Source organism: Grus americana, chromosome 18, assembly GCF_028858705.1.
Source record: "Grus americana isolate bGruAme1 chromosome 18, bGruAme1.mat, whole genome shotgun sequence".
NCBI lineage: Eukaryota > Metazoa > Chordata > Aves > Gruiformes > Gruidae > Grus > Grus americana.
Genome location: NC_072869.1, coordinates 6,722,251 through 6,750,213, shown reverse-complemented (window position 1 = coordinate 6,750,213; position 27,963 = coordinate 6,722,251). Strand labels below are relative to the sequence as shown.

Genomic DNA, 27,963 nt, shown 5'->3' with positions numbered 1-27,963 from the left:
AGACAAAAAACCTCTTTGTACATAGGTGAGCCTTTCACGCAAGCAAAACAGAGTGTCTTGTACCAAGACTACTTATATAAACCTCAACATACTTAAGAAAAAAGTAGTAATTCTGTCCCCATGTTGTGTTCCTGCAAACATTATGTTTTTCTTTTTAAGCACTTTTTAAGAAGTATGAGGACTATGTACCTAGGCTGGTACACTGGAGACGCCTCTGTTGTATTCTGCACTCCCAGAGGATCTGTAAAGACATGCTCTGTGTAGACTCCAGTTTGTGCAATATCAGCTGAGTCTTCTCCTGTCCCTGCATTGACTTCTGTTGCTTCTGTTGCCTCTTCTGCTGTTGGAATGTTCTCATCTACTGAATTACTTTCAGTTGCAGTATCTATGGAACAAAAAATTTCAAGAACTTTTAACAACTGCAAGAGAATTCTCAATTGTTTAAAACAGCCAGAACTTGATACTAAGTGAATAGGTGTAATAACCATCACAATCCAGATTTTATATCTCATCTTAAAAAAATAAAAAAAATCTGAAACACTGCAACCCACTAAAGTTTGTGTATCAACAAGTGTCAAATGCCTTTTAAGTATCAGTCCAGTGACTGATGGCACAGATTGCCCTTTAAGTGATTAACTAGAATAGTAGTGAAATCCAATCAATTAAAAACTATGGTAACAGTATTATATGCCATAAGAAAAGAAATGGCGTTCAAGTCCAATAAACAATATCCATTAACAATCATATCACCATACAGCTCTGAAAGGTATATGACAGAAAATATTAAGAATGCCTACAAAGTAAACAGCTTCACTTAAATCTCTATTACAGCTTTACAAGATTTAAGGCATATACTCACATTCTATCATCTGTCAGTAAGGTCTGCATTTCAAATACCGAGTAACTTAAAAGCTCTCTCTACATTGTGCGCAAGATAGAGTTCTCTTCTTTGAAAGAAGCAATTGTCTATGCCTGTTTAATATCACCTCCACAAAGTTTCCAGCTACAATTACACAGTGCAAGTTATGTCAGACTGATGGGCCATTTCCCACAGAGTACTTGTATGTTATCATCGCTTACAGACAAACTATTACATTAAATACTTGCACCATTCATTTCTCCGTTATACCTAATGGTGTTTGGCCATCCCTGGCATACTTGTAGGACTGTCATACCTGACTGTTTATCTGTCATTGGTGAGCCACCATTTGCATCGTGAGCTACAGGTGCTCCTGTGATACCCTCAGCAGTACAGCCAACCACTGTTATTCCTCCTAGCAAGCTATCTGTTTCTGCAGAGCTGTTGCTAGTCATACTTCCACACAGGGATGATTTGTCCACTTGGCTGGGATCTGCTTCTTGAGACCCTTCTTCTCCTGCAGGATAGTCTGTTTCCCTTGCCCCTGAAAGAGATTAAACTCGCATGTTTCTTATGGGCACAAAGGGAAATCACTTTTTTACCTAATAACAAGCTATGCTTTCAAACTGAATGAACTCTCCAGCAACTGAGATTTAACATGCAGGTACCTATCTACAAGCTTATTTTAACATGATCAGCAGACATTAAAGATGCTGTCACAAAACTCAAAAAGCACAAGCAGCATCTACGCATGCTGCACATCTGAATGTCATAAGCTGTATTTAAAATCTGCAGAGTTTTCCAACTAGTTTATTTCTATTTCAAATACGTTTTCCATTAAAATTAGATTTTTTGACAGTGCACATATGCAGGGATATCTATCCATGTCTTTATGAAGATTTTAACTGCAACAGATCCTTTGTTCTGGAAGAAAAGCTGCTTTTCTCTCCTACAACCCTCCCAAATACCCTTAAGACTTAAAATATTCTTGGTTTCTTGACATTTTTATTGTATTTTACCATATTTTATACTGTTTTGATTTTAGAAGTTGTACATAGTTTCAATGGAGCAAAACCTCAAACTTCAGTGGAAAGATATTTCTTCTGAGCTCATTAAACAAAACTGCTTCACTGGAACTAGTGCTACAGACTTCTATAAGTCTATAAGCCAAGAAACAAGAAATCCAAAAGCACAATTAGTTCTTCTGCAGGTTCATAACATCCTTCTATTAAACCTCCCTCAGTACACTCGCCACATACACTCTCAACGTAACACGGATTCCCTCTACAGGAAGCTTCGAGACTTGCTACTTATCTTCAAGATACATGTTATTTTATCATACTAATTAATAAATCTTTGAGTAAGAAAATCTGAATAAGATACAGTTAAAAAAGCAGGAGCTAAAACATCACAAGTCTTTACCTGGTACACTAGCAATACAAAGCACATGAGAATTGCAAACAATGAAACTGTCCAGAATATTTCCTGGTTGATTAGCATCAATAATGATAACTTTTGTAGCAGAATGTGTGCTAGTGCAGATCCACACTAGACTGGATAATTCTTCCTGATGTTTCAGCTCCTTCTGCTGGTCCTGAAGGAGAATAAAGGCAGAACAGAGGTGAACAACGACAAGAAGGTGGGCAAGAATAGAACTACAGCCTTTGATATCGTCTGTTCTCATATTATCAACTACAGAAACATACATATGTGATAAGTTAAATATCTTTAGTGCCACTGTAAATTTACATGTATTTACTTGTTCTCTATGTATTTGGAATATAAAACCCCTAATACTTCATACTTATGTAGAAAACTATAGAAAGTAATTTCACAATTACACAGTTAGACAAATACAAAGCTACACAAGAACACTATTTAGGTGCCAGCTACCATACTCAGTACCACCACAACTTAATATGATGTCCCAAAGCACTTCAAAATTAAGGCTTTGATTCTATGCCCTTAATATGAATTCCATTCATTGCTTCACGAAGTCATGAAGACTACCACATTTTTAGACAATGGCACAGACACCTAAAAACCCATTTAAATGGCAGCCACAGCACAAACAACTCTGTCACAAATGTTTTTTAAAGCAAGCAGCACTGGCATAAGCAGTGATTCATTTCAACGCAAAATTGATTTGCTCCTCAGATTTGCCAACAAGTTGGCACACAAGAAAGAATCACAGTACTTTTGTGGATGGATTCAATAACCCAAATATATCTTGGGTTGATGACTACCCAAGAAAAACCTGTTCATTACCAATAAACCTGATTACAAAATATATTAATCTACAGAGTAAAGGTGTTCAACTATTTAAGTTATTCACCATGCCTTATGTGATCTTACCTTGAGCTCTTGGTCTAGTCTGTCTAAGCTACTTTGAGATCCTGTTTGCTGCTTGTTGCCATCTGCATCCGTACCAGTCACATCATTGTAGAATACGCTAGCGCCAACCACAGACCCGCCGTCTCGTGTTTTCCCTCCTGATAGGTTTACCCCTACAGCACACCACAGCTTGAAAGAAAAATACATACTTCACTTAAATGTTAAACTAAAAAGACACACCCTTTGTTCAGTATGTTGTTAAATCAAAATTATTGTATCTCTGCAGTCCATTTTAAGGAATTTAAGATTAATGTACATTTCTACTGAAGCTTAAATTCTGATTCACCTGTGCTTTAAAAAGAAACTTTATTTAAAAAAGAAAATAATTGGGTCTAAAATAAAAATATTCAAAACATAGGTTGTCCAATTTTCTATGTCAATGCTGTAAATATCCTACCTTCATAGAGGTATCCTTCTCATCTAAAGGTCTCAGGTAAACAGGTACAGGCAAGTTCTTCATCTTATTGTCACCCTGGCCACCATTTGCTACCTAGACAAAAAAAACAACAGAAAAGCTTTCCCCTTCAAAAGAGGTTTGCAGTCTTTGGAATCAGGTGATCAGACTTTATTAAACATGATTAAGAATTTTGTATTGTGATTTTCCTTAGAAAGAGTCTTTTAACTGCAAAAGTTCAACAAAAAACTGCTGGAATCACTCACAAACACAAGCTGTGAAATTATACGCTGTTCAAATTTCACAAAACATGGAGCTGTTACCACTACGTATGAAAACATAAGCATGATACCTGTTTGTACTTCTGAGGTAGACTCCAGCCAAATGCTTGCACTCTACCATCCTCTTTCTGAACATGTGCTTTCACTTGGCGATACTGCTCTCTCTTCTGCTCTCTGCGTGAGGCTAAACTGGCTTCAGTTCTAGGGAAGAGTCATTAAAGAACCTGTTATTTACGCTCTTTAGAATTCTTTGTGTAATCAAAATTGCTATTAAACTCAATAGACAAGATCTCTGTGGAAACACTGGGTTACTAAAGAGATCCCTAGTTTTTCCCACACATCACCTATAGAACAATAGGTTTCCTGTGGGCTATTTCTAAGGCACCTGTGAAAGACAGGCAAAACCAGAAAGTCTATTGTCAGTATCCTTAAAGAAAATGAACTTGAGTTATGTACCTCTACTAGAGGCTTTAAAAGTTGTAAACCAAAAGGATATATTGCCAAAAAGAAGCAGAGGAGAAAAAAGTAATTACAGATATTTGTTAGCCTGACTCATATTGTTCTATCTTTCCACTGAATTTAAAGTGACAGTATGCATACAGTTACTGCTTAGCTACAACACTTGCATACAAAACCGTACTGAGTGCTGCCTCCTGTGCCTAAATGCACTCTTATGAAAGGCAGTGATATTTGCCAAACAGACTTCTATGTCAGGTACCCAGATACTCATCCACTGCTGCGCATTTCAGTCTGCACTATATTGATTTCTTACATATCAACATTCACTTCAGGAGAACATTATACTTCAGTATAATGCGAGCGATCAGCTGTGTGGTGGTTGTAGCTGCCTGCCAGGTTAAGCTACAACACTTAGCAGCAATGCTATTTATCTCGGAGGATTAAAAGAGTAAATACCCAATAGAGCGTATCTAGTATTATAAAACCAAAATGTCTTACTCTTCACTGAGGAATTCAAAGGCTTTAGATTTGTCACTAGGTAATTGAGATAAGGTGCTGCTTCTTTTCTTGACTGATGGAGTAATATGTGAGGTTGGAGCATTATATTTAACATTGACAGGAGGTTCTGGTTTCTTAGCTGTATTGCTAGATGAACTGAAGAGCCTGCTAAAACTAGAAGAAAAAAAAAGATGAGAGTTAAGATTTGTAAGATACATCCAAAATTTGACTATGCAGGCAAAACACTGCATATGCTAGTCTGCTCAAGCCAGTTAGACTAAGAAACTGGAGCCCAATATAGCAGCAGCCACCACACACTCAGCAACACTCTCAAAGCACAGAAACTCATGTCAGTAAGCAAAATTCTTAAAGAATTATTATCCCATTTGTTTATCAAGTTTAATGGGATCTTCATCTTGAACGAAGATTTACAGGGAACCAACAAAATTAGGATGTGAACATCAGACCTGGAAGACAGTTTTATTAGTTCATGTTTATATTAGTTTATATTAGTTCATGCACAGAGCAGTTTAAAAACTCCATCATTTTCTGGGCTAACACACAGAGTAATTGTCAAACCACAACATCGAAAAGATTATTTGACAAATATCTTGTTGTGAATAACACTGTTTTAAAGAGCCTCAAGTTAGAAAGGAAAATTTAACAATCAGTAAGCCGTACTTCATAGAGGGAAAGGAAGCTGAAATAAATGCAATCCACGCAAGTTATTCAAGTTTCTATTTTTCATCATAAAAAAAGAATCCAGAAAAATGTTCAGAACAAGAGACCTGGTGCATATTCAACTAGAAAAAAAGTTACAGCACTTTGGCATTTAACTTCACAAAGTGCACAGCCATTCACTATGTGATGCAGCTTACGATACATTTTGTCTTCAAGAACAGTCTTACCGAGCTGGCATGCTAGGTAACAAGAGGAGAACAGTTAAGATCTCTTCATCTGCCAAAAGATAATTAGCTAACATACAAAAATGGACCAGCTAATTGGTTAGGGTCTTTTATTTATTTTTGCCAGTGAGTTGTGTTTCAATACTTACAACTGCCAAATGCTTGATCTCTTCTTTTCTTGCATGGCTGGATTTTCTCTTGATGCTCTACAAGAAATGAATTCCAAGTTTACTGAGTAAGCATTAATTAACAAAAGGAAAGCAATGGAACAGTATGTAACTCATTTAAAAAGCCCAGGATAACATATCAAAAGTATCAAAGCCTGTTTCTTCAGATTGCCGCTTCTTTTCTGATCAGAGCACAATACTGAAATTCTCACTAGATGAACTGAAGTTCCATAATAAACATCATCCACGTTTACTTGCATCACAAGCACAACTGTGAGTGCTTTCAGACAGAAGAGACAAATGTTTAACACTTTGCAATGGAAACAGATAGAAGACAGCAGCAAATGATTTTAAATTCTTCCACCTCCTGTTTTTTAATATGTTAACCATTGCCCTTTATTTTAAAGCCTCTTATTCTTCTGCACATCTGTAAATAAATGATAAAGTGATCATTCCTGAAGCCATAGATGCAGAGAGAGGAGAGGATTTCTGCAGGAGAAATAGCTATAGAAAAGCAAGCCACGTCTGCTTGGCAATCTGTATTTTTCCTCTCAGACTTCAAATGGCTCACAGGTATTGAGGACAATGAAAGCCTTAAATGCCATTGTCATACCTGACGGGCAGGCAGCACCGAACGACACCATTACCTCTGGACACAGGCACGGCTTGGGGGATGCGACAAGAATGAGCTGGGCTGAGCTCCAAGGCAGAAGACTTTTGCTTTTAAAAATCACACCCTCAGACAGCTCAATATTCAGGATGCAAGCTAGACCAGTTCACCATCTTTACTGCTTATATTTAACAAACCTTGCACAGTTTTAAAATTGTGTTTTTTCCTGAACAACTCAAATCCTTACAAATGGATTACGCTCAAATCTGAAGACTGTACGTTATTCCTGTTTGGACATCTCAGCTGACAATTGGGCCCACTGCTTTAAGGTATGGGCACCCACACAGAGTAATTTTTCCTGCTCACCAAATTAATGTTATTTGCAACTACCAAATTTTTTAACCCTTCCAAAATACACACATTTCTTCAAGGGGTGCTTACTTCACATCACACGAAGTAACATATCTTCACTGAGGTCTCAGCAAGAACCCATTTTCATGAGATGTTATACACACATAACTTTAACACAAGTTTATTTGTGGGCATGTGGGGAGACAAGCAGATGGGCAATTAAGGCCTCAAACTACTGACCAGATCACTCTGCAGCTAAAAATCAAAACCTTGTAAAATCCAAGGTGCCCTATCAAAGATTTTTAAAAGAGCCTTTTACCTTATCATCTCAGTCCATCGGACAGCTTCCTGAAGCTCCATCAACCTCTCTTTATACTGATTTCTTTCCATCAGAACACGGGCCATTTCAACACGAGTAAAACGCTTCCGCTGAGCGGTGGGGACATCACTCTGAACACACAAAAAGGAAACATAGGACAAACAAAGGAGCACAGCAGGGCCTTGCAGAGTCTGCCTCTGCCTTCCAATAAGAATCAGTTTAGGGCACAATTCCAGATTCCAAATCATTTGGGGCTTTGTACAACTAACTCGATTTTACCTTCCTCTCCTCCCATCCTTTGTATGTAGTATAATCTGAATAAAAAACCCCAGTTCTTCCAAAAGAATGTGACACACAATAATGGGCAGAGAGGAAAGAAAGAAAACTAGACATGGTCCGTTTACGTTTACTTGTGCTCTTTAGATCTTCTATTTTTTTCCTATACATGGAGGAAGTTTACCACTGCTTAAGCAGTAAAGTTTAGTAGCACTAACTCACGTGAACTTCTAAAGTCCCGCTGTGAATTATACATACAAAAACACACATACACACATACACCTACATCATCATCCTCTTTAGCTTTCTGTCTTGCTTCTTCTGCTTCTGCACGAGCTCTAAATACAAAATTAAAAATAGCTACATTAGATACCACAGTGGGTGGTTTGTTTTTTTCTTTTTCACAAACATGGAATTAAACTTACTTTCTCAGCTCTTCTTCCAGTTCCTTATTCTTCTCTTCAAGCTTTTGTTTTGCTTGTTTTACAGCCTCTAATTCACCTTGTAGTACATCTTTCTCACAGGTCAATTCATCCACCTTTGCTATCAAATCATTCTTCACTACATTCAGTGCATTTCTAGACAAACATTTAAAACACACCATTACAAAGATGACTATGGTCTCATAGTTTAACTTCAGCCTGATTTTATTCCTGAATATTCTTTTCTTACATAGAACTGCTGTAAAAAGCTACAGCTTTCTAAAACAGGTCAAGCCCTCTCCCCCCACCCCCAAATCTCAAATGCTCAAACACATTCACACCCCTATATTAGAGAAAATACTGATAAATCAGAACAGTTTGCTTAGAGGTTGAATTCCTCAGCAGTGCTCCAAAGTATTAGCTTCTGCAGTTACAGCTGTATTTCTAACAGAAAAGGCAGGGAGTTGATCTCATTAGGACACAGCACTGCATTTCTTGTAGCCTTACAAGGATAAAAGCAGCTTTTGCTTCTTAGGTCCTTAATTTCTAGAAGAATACCAACTAAGCTATACATTTAGCCAACTATACCTACAAATTCAAAACACTTATACCTACGCTACTCTGAACTAGAAGCACATTTGTACGATTTCAGCTTTCAGTGTATGAAGATTTGAAGACATAAAATAGAGAAGGTCAGTGGGTTTTACATTCACATTCTCACTTACTTTGTCTCCAACAGCTGAGTGTTTTCCAAAATAAGGTTTTCAACCTCACGACCCATTCCTTTCCAAAGGAAACATATAGTTGAAATTAGCCCATGAAATGGATGTTTTTACAAAACCTATGTTTAGCCATTGTCTAAAACCAGTTGAATTTTAAGTATGACAAACTTGTCAGAAAACCTGTGAGCTAGCTGAAGTTTCAGAACCTACCTTCTACAACTAGCTTTCCCCTCCACCTTCTTCCCAATCTCCTTTCAGTTAAAGCCTAAAGGCAAGCCTGGCTAACCACAGGCTAGTTCTACCTCTGCCCAGTCTATACATTTTGAAGAAGTGACATTACTACTAAGTCAAAAACCAAACATGGCATCACTGGGGAAGTATCAGTCCACAAAAAGTTAAGTTTAAAAACCTCAACTGTTTTTTATACCATGTTAGATGCAAAGGTACATCAGTTATAGACACAAGACATGCTGAATTATAAAGCTCAGATTGCAAAAGCCCTGCAGATCTCCCCAGAGCAAATGATACCTTACCAAAGAAATTATGGTCTTTAAAGCCCATGCATTCCATGTAGAGCAAAAACAAGAACAAGAAACATTTCATGTAAGGTGTAGTATGAGTGAAGAGCAATAAAATATTTAGACTTATGAAGTAAGAGTGAATTAAAACAAAGCCACCACCAAAAATTTGAAGTGGAATGTGATGTGATTAGAAGCAGGATTTATATGAAAGACAGATGTTAAAGAAGTTAAGTTTGTCACAACCATTTCTACTGGTTAGAGCTCTTACAAAAAATCAGTAACTTAATAAATAAAAGTCTATCTCATTTTCTGTGAAATAATTTAGAAGCACAGTACTTGGAAGAAACACTAAGCCATTCAGTAAAAGTTTAAAATTAATATACTACTATGGAAAATAGTGAACTTAACTCCTCATGTAACTACTTCAATGTTATTTACATTTCTGGAAATTAATTTCTCACCCTATTGTTTGCATGTCTAAAATAATATGATTTGCAGATTTGTAAAAAGATAAAACTTTCAGGCAGAAAATAGTTATCTTACATCTTGCATGGCAAAATAATTAGCATGTTGCTATGGCAGAAATTATGCTAATCCAAGATTAACACAACAAAGGAAACTGGTATCTTAATGGTGGAGGCCTTTTAAAATACTTCATGAACACAATCTTCTAAACAACTTTGGTAACAGGAGAGTTAAAAGATATTTGGATAACAATAAAAAAGGTATCTAAATATAGACATGCAAGTCGAAGCTCCCTCTTCTGGAATTTGTCTCTCTGGGTTTTGGATTAAAAGTAAATGACGTGTAATAGTGAAGGAATTTAGATCAGGTATTGTTACTTTATCAATATCTGGAGAAATCCCACACACTACAGTCATCATGAGGTTTTCTTCAAGTGACTATTGCTTTTTAAAAGTTTTCAATATTCACAGATAAAAGTACCTAGGATCACTTCCAACAGGTTTCAGATCCTTTATAATGCAAGAACAAAAACTAGAAAGCCAGAGTGCAAAGGCAAAAAAAAAAAAATGTTACCAAGCAGGGAAAAAAATGCAGAGAATGTATTTTATGAGAGCAGCAGCCAAGAACGCCTAACTGTAGAAGCAACAGATTTCAAAGAATTTTTTTAAGAAAAGAAGCATACACACCAGAATATTCCCCTGGGTATGCAGCCCAAGAGAAAACAGATTAGAGAATCCCAATTAACTACTTTTACAGAACTCCAAACTAAAGTATAGTGGTCATTTAGAACAGATCCAAATGCTTGAAACACACTGACTATCCTGGATGCAGATGTGGCTTTTAAATAACAGAGTAATTTGGAGTATGGTTGCGCTCAAAATGAAATGGTGATTATATAGTAAAACTTTTAGACCAGCACATTCTGCATAACAAATCCAGTTGTAACAACATGTTTATTTTGCACACATCAGTGTTTATAGCCATAGTTCTACGGAAAATAGTAATGAAGTCAGTGACAAACTTTTGATACGTTATACTAAAAAGTATATTATTTTTGCCCATGGAAAGCAAAGCACCTATTATCAGGAAGTCCTGACAGTAATTTGATTTCTTTAAACAATTTATCATGTAGATAAGGGATGGAAGTTGCTACATGTTAATACTTCTTCTCCAGTATCTATATTTTTGCATGCAGAATGTGTCATTAGTTGTTCCTGTGAGAACAGAGTGCAAGAGTTTTGGATGAAGTATGTTCCAGCAGGGATGGGGTGGTTCTCACTGCTCAGGATTCAAAGCAGCAGAGAGTGACAACAAAGGAAACCCATCTCAGACTGGAGATAGGCCTATTACTCCCAGTGAGTAATACTTTGCAGAAACGTCACCTACTTGATGTAAAATAAGTTTCTGGTGGAACACTGAACAACCAGAAATCCAGATTGCACACACAACAGTTCTCAATAATACTGCTAACAATCTGTATTTCTGCCGGGTCAGACGACAGAAGCAAACTGATGATTTTCTATATACAACGCATTCCTAAAACACACAGAAGTTGCATCTGCATTTTATACATTCCATAGTACCAGCTTTCATTATTTCAAAATGAGGCCTGAACATTGATATGTCCAAAAATATCTTGTTATAATATAAGGCACTCATTGTTTAGAGAAAGATCCTTCTTTTAATGACCTTTTTGCTCCTGCTCAACTCATATTCCCAGAACCTACATTTTGTTCAGTCAGCACACAAGCAGCAGCAAGCTGCTTAGGGAGAGGAGAAATGCGAGTTCCCCCTCCCCTTTCCATTACTGGTTTGATTCTCAAATGACCACCACTGCATTCAGCTGCAATTCTCTTACATGTTAAATTCCATAGAGAGGTGATAAAGCCAGGCCATTACAGATTGGGCACAATCTGAATTAAACTACCTAAAACTAGTTCAATATAAAAAAAAAAAATACTTGTGTCAGAGAACAGAGGGAAAACTGAAATAGAGAATAGTGCAAGAAGTGCCCCAAAAGATTAAGGGTGATACTGTTATATTGGAAGAAAGAAAGAGCAAATACTTTCTCCTGTTTTTTGTACTCCTAATAAGCACCTTAGGATGATACTCAAAAGTTTTTAATGCAAATGAATCCTAACAATAAATCCAGCAAGGATAATTAAGTACTCCACTAACAAGGAAAATTCCTCTTTAAATAACCTTTCTTACCCAGTAAATCTGCACCTTCATCCACATCTCCAATTAGGCCAGAACCAGCAGATGACAGCTCTTCAAAGAGTGACTCTGTATTACGGTCAAATGCTTTGTTCTCTATGCCTTTGGTAGGAGTGCTATTCAAAGAATTAAAACAAGACATAGAAAAGCAGAAAGAAAACATTCCCACATTGAAGAAAGTTTTCTCCATGTTTTTACCAGCAGTTCATTTGTTACCCCCCAAAAAAACCCCTAAAATCCCAAAAAACAGAAGTAAAATTTTCAGAAGCATTCAGTTGGCTTACAGTCCTAGATTCTGTTTTCGAGTTCTACTCGGGCATCAAGATCCCAAATTTGAGGTAGCTGTTGATATTGAGCTGATCAGTATTTTAATAAGTTAAAGCATATCAAGTTTTGGCATATAGAAATTCAGCCCTGTCAGGACTTAGTCAGCTCAAATGCCTAAAGAACAGACAGCTCAGCCAAACTGAAAGTCATTTAATACAGCAAGGATACAAGAGAATCAAATCATCAGAAATCAAAATATTCCTCTGGCCAGAAAAGGGGCTCCTTTCACACAAAGATCTCGTGTCATTGATGCTCACTATACAAGGTATTTTCTTCCATCTCATCACAAGAATGAAACACACAGGCATATAACATATTTGAAGGACTTGTGGTGAGACCCTGAATTGTTCAGGGCTTACCTAAAAGCTCAGGCACTCCCCATGCTTGATTTCTTATGGGGCTTTACAGCTTTTGAAAGAAAGGTTACCCTTCACAAGCAAAAGCCTGCAAGGAAGCAGACTCATGCAAAAGCATTCTGCCAACACTGGGACTCCACCATCAGAATCTGATCAAGAAATGCTGTAACACTGGCAAAGTCAGTCGTAAGTCCAGATTTTCAAGACATAGGTGAAAACACAAGGTCCCAGCTTGGAAAATGCTAGTCACCTTGAAATCCAGATCTAGGGAGAAAAGGCCTCTTGGTATAGATCTTTTGTTTGAAATATGGAAAGAATATTTAAGCATTCTTAAGTCTGCTGTAATATGAAGTCCCCTGAATGTTCATCAGTTGTAGCAACAGAACGAAGAACTGCTGTTGCACGTAAAACCTCCCAAGGAATTTGGGGAAATAAGGTCACAGGAGTGGGAGATTTATTATATAATGCATGACCTCAGTCTGGTAAAATTTCTGCACAAGTCATGAGTTCAAAACTGAAGTCTGGTACCTTCTAAAATTGCTCTTCCTACTCAAATGACAACACACGACTTACCTGGAACCCTTATATCCACTGAGATCTTTATCCATATCCAACTCTGGAGTTGACTCAATGATTGCCTGAACTTCAGATTTTTCTTCATTTTCATTTCCACCTAGGGAAAAAGCAAGTGGTACATCTCCATAAACAAAATCACTGTGACATAGGACATTAACTACATGTAGTTCTTACTAATCAATCAACAACTCAGTAAACTTCTGTTCAAAGCATCATCAAGGCAATTCAATGAGAAGACCTATGGATTTTGATACTCTAGTGCAGACACCTGAATTTCTAAACAAGTCTCTCCTCAATTTACGTCGTCCCAAGCAGTTATTCCCCACTACTTCTACTTCTCTAAGTAGATGGTCTTTCATCTTGTGACTACATGAGTGCCACTTCTTCTGTTTACAAGGAAGTGTCATAAATAACTCCGATTCTAGAAAAATAAGGACTAAATTCACTTATAAACAGACTTATATCTCTTACCAATATTCTGTATTCCTAAAAATAATACGTCGAAAAACATTTCTCATTTGTGGCACAACAATTAAAGAAATTTCATAACAGATTAAATATGAGCTCCGTAGTAAGCATATACTAAGAAGTTAAAGCAGCTCACCAGTAGACACATTTCTTGTCTCTTGAGCTACCTGTACTTCAATATTCTTGCTTACGTCCAGCTTCTCATTCGGCATGTCTGTGCCCTTTGCAAGTCCTTCGACATCTTCCTTTTGAGGAGTTTCAGCAGGCAGCACAGGTACATCTGAAGCAGCTGTGGATGCCGGAGTAGTAGATTTTGAGCCTGCTTGGCTGACATCAGAGAGCTCATCCTAAAATTGAATGTTACCATTAAAAAAAATGAACACAAATGAAAGTATTATTAGAAGAGTTAGGCATATAAACTAAAGAACAAACACCAAAATTACTGTATTTTACCGAAGAATATGAAAATAAGCCAGAACAGAAAGAATACTTTAAGCCAGTACTGCCAAATTCATCTTTAGACTACAGCTATGGTTTCACTTCTGTTAGGGAGGTTATAGCTATATAACACATGCTCTTATTTTTAATACTAATACTTGCTCTCAGTTGATAAAGTATAGTCACAACCTTTAGGATGCTTTTCTGTTAAGTCTTCAAAACAACAGGCAGAATTTCCCTATTAATAGTTCCTGTAGCTGCACAATGAATTGCTGAATCTTCCCAAAGCTATTCTAAAAATTTTAATTGTTCAACATGTGCACAATATCTTAAAAAAAATCTTCTTACAAAGTAGACATCGAAGCACTGATACAGAACATGGATTCAACTGGTATAAAAACCATAGTATTTGCATGCACTTTGCTCAAACTGTTTTTACGCACTTTCCAGTCTCAACTGTAAGCCCTGGAAGACCTTGGGAATGAGACACTGAACTGCAGCGACTACTTGTCCGGTTAGATTTCAGATCAGCTATGGAGCATCAGTAAATGAAGCTAATTCCTGGCAACAGTTTACGTTACAGAAACACTATATCAGGAACCACAAGTATGGCTATTAATCCAGCCTCTAGACTCTGGATTATGATCATTACCCAGACAAAGCTGCATCGGGCACTGTATTTGATGTAACTAGAGGCTACTATCTGATAATACTAATAACCCTTTTCTGGACAGTGTCTCCATTTATATTTCATTCCTCTTTCATGACGAGAGCCGTACCAGCACCCAGACATCTTAACTATGACAAATAGCACGAAACAACGAACAAGATTTCACTGCAGATATGAAAACAAATTGGTCTGTTTAGGTCAGTATTTTCTAGCATGCAGTGTTAGAGGAATGTCCTTGGGAAAAATCAAGATGAAACATTGAGGCTGGTACGTGCAAAATGAAGGCAGGATGGCAAGTTTTGATAAAAAGTTCTTTGAGGGTTTTGTTTGGGAAGCAGATGTGAAAGCATGTCTCCTAGACAAGTCTGTGACATTTAAAGAGAATGTATCTGTTAGCTGAAGAAACCAAAACTTGTCAAGAATGAAGCAAGCTTAGATTTTGAGAGACATGAATTCATCATAGTGCTAGTACCCCTTTTGGTGAAGGAAGTGAAACTGAATTTTAAGGTTATTTAAAAAAAAAAACCCAAAACCAAGACAGACCTGCATATAGACACACATTCTCTCATTTGTACTTAGTGTAAGATTATCAAGAATTGTAACTTCTAAATTTTTACTTTTGGAACTTTCTGGAAAGATAAGATTTTAATTCATGGTGGCAGGAAAGAAAACACACATTTATCCAGATCAGCATAAATGTAAAGCCTGCCTCCTACAGTGACATCCCCATGTGGATTTTGCAAGCCCTAGAAAGAAAATTCAGCACTTTCAAGACCTGCCTATGAATTACTTCCAGTTTTCATCATTTTTTAGTAAATCCAAAAATAATCAATTTTTAATATTTGATATTCTGACAAAATTATTGAAAAATACAGTCAACTAACAGACACCCCTAAAGGAATAAAACATGTACACTTACCCACAGTTATACAAGGCAAAACCCACATATGAAAGCATTATATGAGATACGTTATGGCCATTAAAGAAAAAAAAACTACACAATTGACCCAATTGTCTTTTGAATTGGTGAAGTTCAGCCGCTGGATAACAATTCATACTTCAGCAAGCAGAAACAGAAGGAAGGAAATGGTAGCCCTTACAGAGGGAGTCCAGAGTTCACACAAACAACAAATAAAACCTCAGAGTTGTTGGCTCTGTTCAAACATTTCTACATCTTTGTATTCCAAAAGCATCCACTAACTGATGCAGCACAGACTGATCACTGACTTTCACACACAAAACTCAAGAAAAACAACTTGATAGCACCAGAGAAAACAGTGAAGAGAATTGTCCTTTCCTTAAAGGAATTTCAAATGATACCATCTATTTTATATTTCTGACTTTACTGTATTTTTTTAGCTGTTGGAAACTATATTGATTAAGCTATCACAAATGTTTGTTCTACAGCTCATGAAAATTAAATGGAATTCCATTAAGTGACAATGAATTACTCAATATCTCAAAGCCTAAGCATTTGAAAGTCAGTGCTGGGTTGACTTCACAAATTTGACTTTTTTTGGCAATGTTGCCAAAAGACTTTTCCTGAAAAAAGAAAAATTAGTTTCAAAATTAGATAATTAAATCTGAAGAAGCAGCAGCTCATCTGCAACACTTTGCAGGAATAAGCAGAAGAGAATGAATAGTACCTAATTGTACGTTGTCATACAATGACACCCTGCAATGGCACTACAGGATACCCCATCTTTTTAGTCTGGGTTTCTCCTTGACACCTCCTCTTTGTGATACTTTTAGGGGAAACACTGACCATTAATGAAATGCTCATGCATGAATGGAAAAGAGATGCCTGAAAGCAACAGAATCTTGTTTGTGCCTTGTACTTGATGTTTAAAGTATTTAGAGGAAATAAAAGTACTAAAGAAAAATGTTTCAAATTCTGGTTATGACTTCAATATGTCATGTTATTCAACATGTTCACTTCAGAAATACTTTACATCCACAGCTAAAAAGCAAAGATGCTGCCTTGGACCTAAGGAACTTATTTTGACTAACTAGGTTTGAAAAATTACAGTCTGTGCTGTTTTGTAAGTTCTCTTTTAGCAGCACTTTTTTTTTTTTAGAACTATACCAAAAAACCTATTTTGACAACATATAGTAATTAGTATAAGTTTCTGAGGAGACAGGATGGGATCAGAGACCTCCCTTTACATCTCATCTCCACTTACTCTTAGTCATACCTTTAAGTTGCATTTCAGTCAGCTCTCCTAAAGTTTGTCAAATTATTGATGTTAACTGACAAAGGAGAAAGGGAATAGGACAAATTTAAGGTCCAAAACCAGTCCTAGCCAAGAGTTTAAGTGACAAATTTTTAGATCCAAAGTCCTGTTGTTGCTTTGATATGTTTATAATTAACCATTACTTACACTTCCCATTATCTCCATATTACCTCTAGGCAAAAAAACCCCAAGCCTGGGTTCCAATTATTTCTGGACAGCTTTGGAATTCTTATCAGTTGGATACTCCCCTGTTAGGTATTAAGTTCACTTAGGAGGCCATTCCTCTCAGCTGTATGCCTTTCAGAAACAACAGTACATCCACAGTCTTCCAAAAAACCTCATCATCATACAGATACAGGGAGGCTTTACACGTTCTGGAGTTCTTCACCCTGCAGATCCCTCCTCCTGCTGTGCTGTTAGTGCACCCTCATCCTGACTGCCAGATTCATCGCACTCCAACACCACTCCCCATTTACTATAAGAAACTCCATTTCTTACAGTAAATAAGTTCCCTTAAAGCTCATTTGAGAAAGCAACATACTTGGCTTACACAAAGATGATTTAGAGGTTTCCCTCCTCCCCTTCAACATGCTTTTTTTCCCCATTAAGGATCTATAACCTGTTTATGGGCGTTTCTCCTAACACACCAGGCAGCCGAGCTGAGTGCTCACCTTTAGGCTTGTGTGGGACCGTGGCTGGCTTAGCTCATGAAATTTCCAGTGCTCTGACCCAGGCGTTTCCCCCGCTTCTCTCTGAGTTTCAGGCGTGAGTAGTGCATCTCCTGGAGGTAATGGGAAGATGCCCAGTGATATCGGACGCTCCTTTCTGTTGGAAAGAGAGACGGGTTTCATCAGCCATTTCAGATGTCACACGATTTATTTTCCTGTATGCCTCTGAAATCAGCAGGGAAGTGGTAAAATTATAGGTTCAAACATTCATACACTATGCTCTATTAAATATACAATGTAGCATACACAGCTTGTATTACAGCACATAATTCCTCATTTCACATTATTTAATTGCAAATAGTGTATTTCATGGCTTTAGGCAGCAGTTATTGATTGCACCAAAGCTAATCTATAGTAAACAAGTTTTACACAAATGGAACAAACAGGAGCATGATGAAAATGTTTCCTTATTACATTTTAAATTTCAGTTTTCAGCAACCACTCAAAAATACTATTTTTCTTCTTTTTTTTTTTTTTTTTTTTGCAAGATACAATACCACATAACTTCCACAACAGCCAACAGCTAAATCATTAACTGAAGCATTTGGGAAAGTTATAAACAAGTCAGCTTAAAGTCCAACTCTTCTCAAAATGTATGGTATTTTTTCTTCTGAAGATCACAGGAATTACACGTATTTGTGTAACTGAAAAAAACTGGGTCAAGGAATTACCGATGTTAGAACTAGCCCAGCCAAAAACTGTGTAGTTTTAACCAAGATCAGTTCACTCTACTTCACCCTAAATCTGCACAAAAGCTTGTGCCAGTAAGGCAAATTACTTCATCCCAACTCTTCACCATCTCTGCTGTCTTTATCACTTCTCTATGGCAAACAATGTTTGGAAATTCCAAAGATTCATATTAAAAAAAAAAATCCTCAAGTCAATCTTGCTGTCAGTAATGTGATCAGTGAACAAAAAGATCAATTCTTCCTGCTAGCAAGAGACAAAAACATTGTGTAGAATGCAACTCATAGGATGCTACAGCCAGCCCTGAAAAGGAAAAATATCAGCCAGGCATAGAATTGAGATAAAGCAAAGCATTTGTTCAGTCAGAACAATGAAATACAGAAAAAAGGACTGTAATCAACTAGCACAGCTTTAAGTATACTGCAGACAGAAGATAAAAGCGTGCACAAGTGATGGCAGAAAAATATGCTTCTTGAGAGAAAGCATTGCCTGCAAGTATCCCTGCAGAGACAATCCAGACAAAATGTTAAGATTTGAGAGATCTCACATTTTAGCATTATAAAAAGTCAAATCACAACAACATGTAGTTTCTTTTGCAAGGCTTCTCACAAGTTAAATGTAACCTAGGCATAATTCTGTGCAGAATTAGTATCTGCATATAAGTTATATGCAAAAATATGAAAGGGCATGTTGAAAAGCAAAAGCTAAACGCTTTTATAAATTTGTTTTGTTTACTTAGAAAAGGTAGGCAAGAAGGGCTTGTATTTAGCAATTAAGTAGCAAACTCGGTAAATGTTACATCACCAAAAAACCCCAATGCTCAAATAGTAAACAATTTTAATTGGCATAACCTTTCCAGTACAGGTGTACAAAACCCACTTCCCGTCACAAAAAAAAAATTCTTTGCAACTAATTCTCACATTGCATGTATCTCGGCCCTTCATAAATATTATTCCAAGCTACATTGTTAATTCAGAAGTAGTTTAGCAGAGTAAAGGAGGCAAAGCAAGTAAAGCAAAATTAGCCAGGGTTACAAAATAAAAAGCATCAGATACTGTTCCAGCACCTGCAAACTAACTGAGCTGAAAAGTCTTTGTGAAAAACGGCCCCAGAACTAAAGAGAATTTGATTCCAAGGATCCTCGCTATTGTAACAGGTTCTGCTTTTCTTTAGATTTCCCACAACTCCAATGCTGTGGGGAACAAAAGACACACCACATAAGCTTAGATTATGTTAAAAGACAGGCTGAGCCCATTTCATTGGTTAAGAAGTCCAGCAGCAGGAAAAAAAGGAAAAAAGCCGCCCTTCAGGGGCAAAGCAAGCGGCGATAAAGCGTGCATTGTGAAGCGCCCTTCGCTTTGGAAAACGCCTCCCGGAGCAATGGCTCAGAGCAGGCAGATCTGCCTACTTGCAGGATACGCTACAATGCTTATCTTCTTTGAGTCTTCAGAAGAGAGGATTTAAACAAAAAGGGATACCAAAAAATTTCTCAACTGACATTTGCTTTTTTTCAGAATAGTTTTAAATAAATTTTATAATGAGCCCGTTTTGAGGTGCTAAAACACAGTTCAGGTGCACTGCAAGACCACGCAGTAAATGAAGGTTGAAAAAGGGCTTATTTTGGAAGCGAAGGCTATCACGTGCATGTCTGCATTAAAAGAAACTATCTGATTAGACTGAAGCAATTTCAACTTATTGTACTGGTTGTTGACCAGAAAGCAAAAGAACTCTTTCTACTCCCCCAATGTCCAAGAAATGTCTGAAAATATGACAGGGAGCAGAAGGCAGGCACATGTTTTAAAAGCCTAAACTAATATTCTAAAGTGATGTATTGAAGCACTTACAGGAACCTTTAGGATAAGCAACCAGATGCTCTTGCCTAAAATCCGACTAGTGTTAAAAAATAGAAACAATTCTTCTACAGTTAGATTCCTTCATCCTATAATTTCATCTTTTTTAAATGGATAAAAGATTAACAAACCAAGTTCCAATTCCTGTAATTCCTAAATCAACAAATTACTAGGGGTGGGAAAAAGCATAGCCTCCCAAAACCCCTCAAACCCATCAAATATTCTCCAGGGAAGCAAAAGCACATTACAAAAAAACCCCTATTTCTTAAACCACCTGACTGCTTAAATATGAAAAGTCTAATAAAAAAGTTATTCAACAACAAGTTCAATATTTTGCTTTGGTGTGGTTGGTTTTGTTTTGTGGTTTTTTGTTTTTTGTTTTGTGGTTGTTGATTGGGGGGGGGGGGGGGATTTCGGGGGGGGGTGTGTGTGTGGTTTTTTTTCCCCAAGAGTTGGGGATTATTTAGTTGGGGTTTGATTTTTCCCTCCTTTTAAACAAGGGCAGCCTTACTAACTGGATCAGTCTATAGAGAGTTACACTTCATTTTATTTCTTTGCATTTAAGTATTCACACACATATACTGATCATCATTGTTATTAATTATTGGCATTTCTTTTATCTATCAATTGGCTTTAAATCTTTGGAACAACCCTTCTGTGCTCAGAGACACAAGTTAAAAGCGTACCACCATACGAAGTCTACATGCACCATGTATTAAGGAGAACAAGTCACATGCCTCTTTCAGAGAACACTATTTCCAGCATTTTTCCTTCCTTAAATATAGTTTACTATTCAATTTACAACCATAGTTAAAGTATGTCAAGTTTTCAGGTCAGAAAGCTACATTTTAAAACTTTTCCAACTGTTTTGTAATTTGTAATTATAGCACTAAAACGTGTCAAGATTACTTTTGGTCACAATATTCTAATGCATCTCTGCTACTGCTCCAGGCAACTAGGACAAACAGAACATAACTTGAGGGGGACAGACTTGGCAGCTTGCCATACGAGTACGGAAAAAGAGGAGAGGATAACATTTGGCTGAACAATAGTGAATAGGCTTTAAGAGCGCTAATGCTTAAATAATGAAAGATATTTTTTTCCCACCAACCAATAATCAGATTTTTTTTTTAAAAAGAACATGATCAACTAATTACTGTGGTTTTGAGCAGATCATCAGTTAACTGATCTTAATAAATTCCACTTTCTTAAATCAAAAGAATTATATATTACAGAGCCTCAGACTGCATACATTTATGGCTACATAAGATCGGCCAAGTACCTGACAATACACTGAATGTGAGCTTTATCCATGATATTATCATCACAGCTTTTTTTGCAGGTTACAATAAACCACTGTGATAGCTTTCAAAAAACAAAAAAAACCCCCATAAACTGACCTTGTACTTGCTTAAATACAAGGCAATGAAATTTGAGTGTATAAAAAAATATTGCCATATCCCAGTCCATAAATATTATGTATAAATTTCAAATTCTTTTGTAAACATAATTCACATCTCTAATTTATCCTTGCTCTTTCTGTTTGAAAGGAAAAGGGAAAGCAGAGAAGAGGAAAGAGCGCACAAAGCCAAGGTTCAGTAGGTCAGAGTACCTGAGTATCCTTGGTAGGTTCTGCGTCAGAGCCGGCACACCAGTAGAAATAGAAAAGTGCACGAGCAGCAAAACCGAGAGCGACACCAAGATAGCCGAGTTAATGACCACCGCCCCGCCAACGAAGCCAAACACAAATAGCAGCATGCATCCAGGATTCATGGCGCTGCGCTGGCATGGTGAAACGCCGGAACCAAGAAGGCTACACAGGGGCCGAGGGTGTATCTTTGTAGGCAAAGTCTGTCATTCAGCCGCTGCCACAAAAACAATGCCATCAGCAGCAGCTTTCCACTCTTCTGCAGCAGCTCCAGAGCAATGACATCACCGCTCTCCTCCCCCTCGCGCCGGGAGCTGCCGGGCTCCTCGCAGCATCTATGCAGCGACGCAGAGACACAGCCAGCCCTGGAGTTGTTCTCCCCTCCTTCCACACAGGGTTCATAGGCTAGAAAGCTTCAACATCTGCATAATATATTCACATCGAGCCCGTAGAACAAATGGGTACCACATACACACCTTCATCAACCTGTACACAAAGCCGTGGCAAGATACCAATAATTTTGGGACAGCTGCTGACATTTTCCCTGCCTACCTGAATTCAAACACTCAAAAAAAGCTGAAATTGTTTAAGGCTAACATACAAAGTATATCTCGACATTTAGCAATACAACAGCAAAAGCCTCTTTCTACTGATTTCTACACTATTCTCTTACTGCATTCCAATCATACAACAAATCTTTCCGATTCAGCTGAACCGTTGTTGTAGGATTAAAGAACAAAGTCTTGCAAACACAAATGAATGGATTTTTTTTCTTTCATTTCAGGGTGAGAGCGTAATAAATAGCTTACCTAATTCTACTGTGTGTTGTGGATTCTAGCTGATCACCCCCTGTTAGCTGATGAAGTTTGGTTCTTTCCAAGTGCTCCATATAATTGTGAATCATCTGTTTAAAACGACAGAGAAACAGCAAGAAATATTTAGTAACATTTACTTTTACTGCATCTACATAATTCTTCACCAATACAATATAATCTTCCCCTGTAATGCTAAAAATAGTAAAAGCATTCAGAAACATTAAAGAAAGAGATAAAGCAAGGAGCAAAATTATACAGTGTGTAAAAGCACAAAGCAGAATAGAAGCCCATAATAAATAAAAAAAATTGGAGAACTTGTGCATTCATGCACAGGAAACATCCTAAGGGCATACAATGTGCATGTGATATTAGAAACAGGAGTTTTGAACAGAAGTACCATGTCCACATCCATTTTGGAGGCTGTTTAAGACCTCTGTGTCCAGCAGGTAATAAAATTCATTATGCGACACAATACATTTCACTATAGCGTAATTGCAAAGTACTGTGAAGGTCAGACAATATGCACCTCAAATATTGAGCATAATGAATCCACAAACTAAGAATCCAATTATTTCCATAAGCAGAAATATGAAGTCAGCATCTCTTTTTTTCTTCTAACATTCAAATTAAATTTAAGCTTTCCATATTTTCTGGAAGTGAAGTTTGGTTTTAGATTACCTAGACTGACATCTCATAAAAAGGACCAAGTGCCTGTGGATTTTTAGCACTTGAGAGCTTTGCTTGCTTGCTCTTTCTTTTAAGAGAGAGCACCACAGGCCAGCCTGCTGACTCCTGCAGTCATGACTTATTTAACGAACCCCAATTCCAATCAGCCAAAGGGTGATGCTACTCAGCATGTAACTGATCCGGCACATGCATGTGGAGAAGTAACAGGTATCGCTGCGTCACTCCAAAAGGTTAATTTGGACATACGCCTTTGAAATGAAAACTGGGAAAGCCTGAAGAGAAGCCTACGTGACATTCGGTATTTCTAGCATTTCTGCACTTGCATTCAAAGATGAATAGGGCACTCAGAACAAAACAAACAAAAGTCATAGGTGTACTGCAGAAGAATTTAGTGTACTCTCTTCCTGAGACACATTCAGGTCACATCTCAAAGGCTTCCTCTAGGAAAAAAAATACCTATTCTGGAAAACTGTAATTTCTCCTGCTAGTCTAGAAAGAGTATACACACCCTTTAAGAGGGGTGTTATTAACAGGCATTTGTACAACCAATGTTAGATAACCTTTTATTTTGGGGGCAGTTGCATACACTAGGACTGTGTTCAGCAGGACCTGGAACCCTACATCTACATGGTACTTTCAAGTCAGGGTTGATGCGCCCAAGGCTGGTAAAACTGACATTTGGATGCTACAACTTCAGTTAATACAAGCTTCTCCAAAAGCACTGCTTGCCAGCATTAGCTGTATATGAATAGATATTCTTAGTCTGAATTTTTTTTGGTAGAGTGAACTGGCTTAAGATATCCTGAACAATGGATATTCTATAAATCAGTAACTTATATGGTAAATACTGGTTATGTACAGATCCTGGGTTTCCCAGCATTCACCTGAAATAATTAATATAATTCAGACCAGAAAAAAAATCTTGCTATTTTTAGAGAAACATTATATAATATACTTTAACTGCTGTCAAAAGCTTACAAAATTTATCCTCCAACAAAATGATATAAATGCAGTGTTTTACTAGGACCATCTCATTTGCTTTCTGATTTTTTTTAATGCTTGCTCATATACAGAAGCAATCAAAAGAATTGAAAGCTCCACCATCAACTATCCACATTTCTTGGTTTTCCTGTTTCCACCAAGCAACCAAAATTAGGTGTTCCACCAGTTCCTGTGCATAGTTTTACACAAGTTTATTATATTCCAAATTAATTTAGAAATTCCAGGAAAAACCCTATGCATAACTTTGAAATGCACATTAGACCATTCTGTATCCTGTTCACGTACTCCCTCATCATGGGAGGGAGATATTACTGAACAGCAGCTGACCTACCTGCAAACACTTCTATTTACAGCATACCAATTGTTTTCTTAAAGTAAAAAGTTAAACAGAACATCTGTGGTGCTTTTTAGCTAGTGAACAGCAGCTGAGTAACTAGTACCTTTTCAGGGAACAACTAACACATGGAGGGGAAAGAAAGAGTAGGGTCAGTAAAACCCGCACAACTTTCTTGCAAAGTACATGGTTTAACCTACTTTCTTCTCTCCCCACAGTCCATTCTTTTGTTTACTGAAATGTCTCATCATATTTATTACCCACATATAGAGGCTAGAGGGAAGGTCAATTTAAAGGACTATGTAGTTTAGTATTGTTCTGCAGATGAAAGTGATGCTGATGGTAAAATAGGCAAATCCGTATATCACATACTTCAGCATAGAGTACATAAGCTATACAAATACAAAAATAAGATGAAAACCCAAATGTATGCATCACGTGGCAAATTCTCCACAGATCCAGGCTATCCATGCCTGCAGCGTCCCCCCCAAAAATCAGAAAAACCATGGTACCACCATGTAGCATCCACACACTGCCTCGATCCAGGATCCCAAGGATAAAAGTTGACAATACTGGAATATTGTCCACAAGGAACAAAGTTCCTCACACTCCCTCTCCACCCATGGGACAGGGGACTACACAGCTGATGCTGTAGAGTCATGGATTGTCAGCTTCTAGAAGTCAGTTAATCAAGAAGTTGAAATAATACCAAATTCAATACTGTAGCTTATTGGGAAGTTAGCTCAGTGTAACTGCTTATCTACAATAAAATTTTGAAGACTCTCCAAAACCATGAGGATTTGAACTACATGACCTCCAGAGATCTTTTCAATCTAAATTACTCTGAGACTCAGCATATTCTTGAAGTGCCATCCTGATTCCCTCCCTCCCCGCCCCCCCTGAAAAAGTCTAACGAATTGATGCACTAGAATTTTCAGTGCTCAAAATCTCATCAAAAGTTTTGCTATGTTTTGAGATTACTCAGCTATCCAAAGAAAAAAGTTTTAATGTTACTGACAATTTAAAAATAGCCTTAAAAGAATTTAATTGCTCTACTCAGCACAATTCTTACCAAAGTTACACTAAAGGACAGATGATAAATAAAGGACTACATCTACTACCCTTCTTTTCAATAAACACTGCAGTCAATATTTAATCATCCATAACCTTTTACTACCGACAGCTCACCTTGCTGCCCCTAAAGTCCACAAGTATATTGAATATGACCAATTGTTCCAAGGAAGACATCATAAACACCGACCTCTTCAGCACTGTTGTAATCAAATACATTGCTCAATTACCATTAGCCAAGGGGATTAAAGATAAACTCAGAACTTGGAAGAATTACCTTATTTAGTTAACAGCATTTCACAGTTCACGCGTTAGCTCATTTTAGGAAACATGCAAACTGACTACAATAAGCTTTTAAAGACCTTACAGCATGAATACATAAGTCACTCCCTTCAAATTCAAGTGACAACTGTGCAATGTCTTTCCATATTAAAAAATACTCAGACTGGTTTCTTCATACAGCACGTGACAAGTTCTACAGCTGCAGAAAGTGTTACAGGTTTTTCTACATCTTGAACTTCAGCATTCAGTGAAAGACAATGAACATCCTGTCACTAGTGTCTGTTCTACCCATACAAATACGACCACTCCCAATGTACACAAGTCTGATACTTTCTTTGTCACCAACAAATGTGTATATATCATGTTGTGGTTACTGTTACCTGCACCTCTTCCTTAACCAGGTTGAGAGCATCTCCTTTATACCTTCCTTTCACTCCTGCTTCCTTTTTGTGTCACTGCTTCAACTCCCCCAGGACAGGTTTTAGTAATTCTTTTGCTGTCAGACCAGGCTCAGTGCTACAGCCTTCAGTGTTCATCCTGCCGATCCTATCAGGTTTGGCACAAGCGGCTCCTCCCTCTGGGAATGCGCGACCAACTGTGTATATATAGATCTCTCTGTGTCCCACATAATCTAGATTTATTGAGGTAACAGACGTTTCCAGAATCTCCTTGATTCAGTACAAAAGTCCTAAATATACTTCCATGTAACTACCTTTTACCTTTAAGGATTTGCGGTGAGCTTGTCACCTAAGTAAAAGCATCAAGCTCCCCAGTGGGAATGACGCATCTTTATCCACATACAAGATGATGTTGCTGGCAGATACAGTGGTACACAAAGATGTTAAATCCAGGCTTTATACATCAAGCTGTTAATGCTTAGCATAAGGCTTTAGAAAAACTCTTTGCTTGAACAGATATCTAAAGTCTAATCTCAAAAACACTATGACTGGTACCCATGCTTAGCCACAACTGTAACTAGACATCTCCACTTGGCCTTCTCTTCCCATTTCCCTATACAGGGACTTGCTGGGGATATCTGTTTATCCAAACGAACCTGACAAAGTACATTCCCAATGCCAAAGACAGGCTCGCTGTTCTGTCACATTGTATCAGCGCAAAGCACTGAGAAACTTCCATGGCCCAATTATGCTTCATTAAACTAAACCCATATTCTGTGTGTCAGGGAAAGAGATATCGAACCATCTTAGCCTCATGTTTCCCAAAGGATAAAGATTCACCACTTCCTTAAACAGAAAAGAAGTTTTATTTTGGAAACCTACGCAGAGAAGTGCCACAAGTGTCAGTCAACTCTCAAGTTGATGCTAAAGTACTGCTTTGCCTCGCTTTCCCAACTGAGTAATAAACGTAAAAGTCTTCAGCCAAGCCTTTAAAAAGTTAGGGCCATAGTTACGAAACGTGCCCCACTAACAACGCAGAAAAAGAAAGTAAGACCCTTTAACATCCTACTCAGGGGTCTGAAAGAATCACTAGCAGCCATGCATCCTAACAATATTTGAGATAAAATCTATAACCGAGTAACAAAATTCCTTTCTAAGTCTATAGAGTAATGGTCCAAAGATTTTTGGGTTAGACCACTATCAACCGTTCCACTTTCTAGCATACTGCCCTTGTGGCTGTACGATCATTTCCTGCATCTGGTCCTTTATAGCTAGAGAAAGATGGAAACAAGACTTTGCGTAGTGATAATTACACAAGTTCAAATTCAGGAACTCCACCATGCTGCTTTATTGCTCATCTGTTCTGAGCATTAGAACAGAGCGAGATCAGCACAAGATTAAAATATGCTGCAAGCAAAAGACAGAGAAGGGACCAGACCACATTAACTAAGCAGGGAATCACAACGTGGATGGCAGAACATGTTCAGGCTGCCTTCATACATTCTGTTCTGACTGAACACGTTATCCACTAC

The 27,963-nt window shown here is 37.5% G+C and overlaps 1 protein-coding gene across 9 annotated transcripts in view; it reads right to left on the bottom strand.

Moving 5' to 3' along the window:
• The window catches only part of SPAG9 (sperm associated antigen 9), a 64,741-nt gene that overhangs the window by 15,453 nt on the left and 21,325 nt on the right, over positions 1-27,963 (bottom strand). For 5 of the 9 annotated variants that reach the window (XM_054846178.1, XM_054846179.1, XM_054846180.1 and 2 more), the window contains 17 exons: positions 22,652-22,746; positions 17,601-17,754; positions 13,724-13,934; positions 13,117-13,216; positions 11,855-11,976; positions 8,661-8,718; positions 7,939-8,091; positions 7,800-7,851; positions 7,238-7,368; positions 5,940-5,996; positions 4,886-5,059; positions 4,000-4,129; positions 3,651-3,743; positions 3,215-3,382; positions 2,282-2,453; positions 1,176-1,403; positions 190-385 (listed from right to left, as the gene is read on the bottom strand). In XM_054846178.1, coding sequence (XP_054702153.1) covers positions 190-385; positions 1,176-1,403; positions 2,282-2,453; positions 3,215-3,382; positions 3,651-3,743; positions 4,000-4,129; positions 4,886-5,059; positions 5,940-5,996; positions 7,238-7,368; positions 7,800-7,851; positions 7,939-8,091; positions 8,661-8,718; positions 11,855-11,976; positions 13,117-13,216; positions 13,724-13,934; positions 17,601-17,754; positions 22,652-22,746 — 2,294 coding nt within the window. Of the gene's footprint in view, positions 1-189; positions 386-1,175; positions 1,404-2,281; positions 2,454-3,214; positions 3,383-3,650; positions 3,744-3,999; positions 4,130-4,885; positions 5,060-5,939; positions 5,997-7,237; positions 7,369-7,799; positions 7,852-7,938; positions 8,092-8,660; positions 8,719-11,854; positions 11,977-13,116; positions 13,217-13,723; positions 13,935-17,600; positions 17,755-21,806; positions 22,211-22,651; positions 22,747-27,963 lie in introns of those variants that run through there. The other 4 variants (XM_054846181.1, XM_054846183.1, XM_054846184.1 and 1 more) reach the window with 3 other exon arrangements.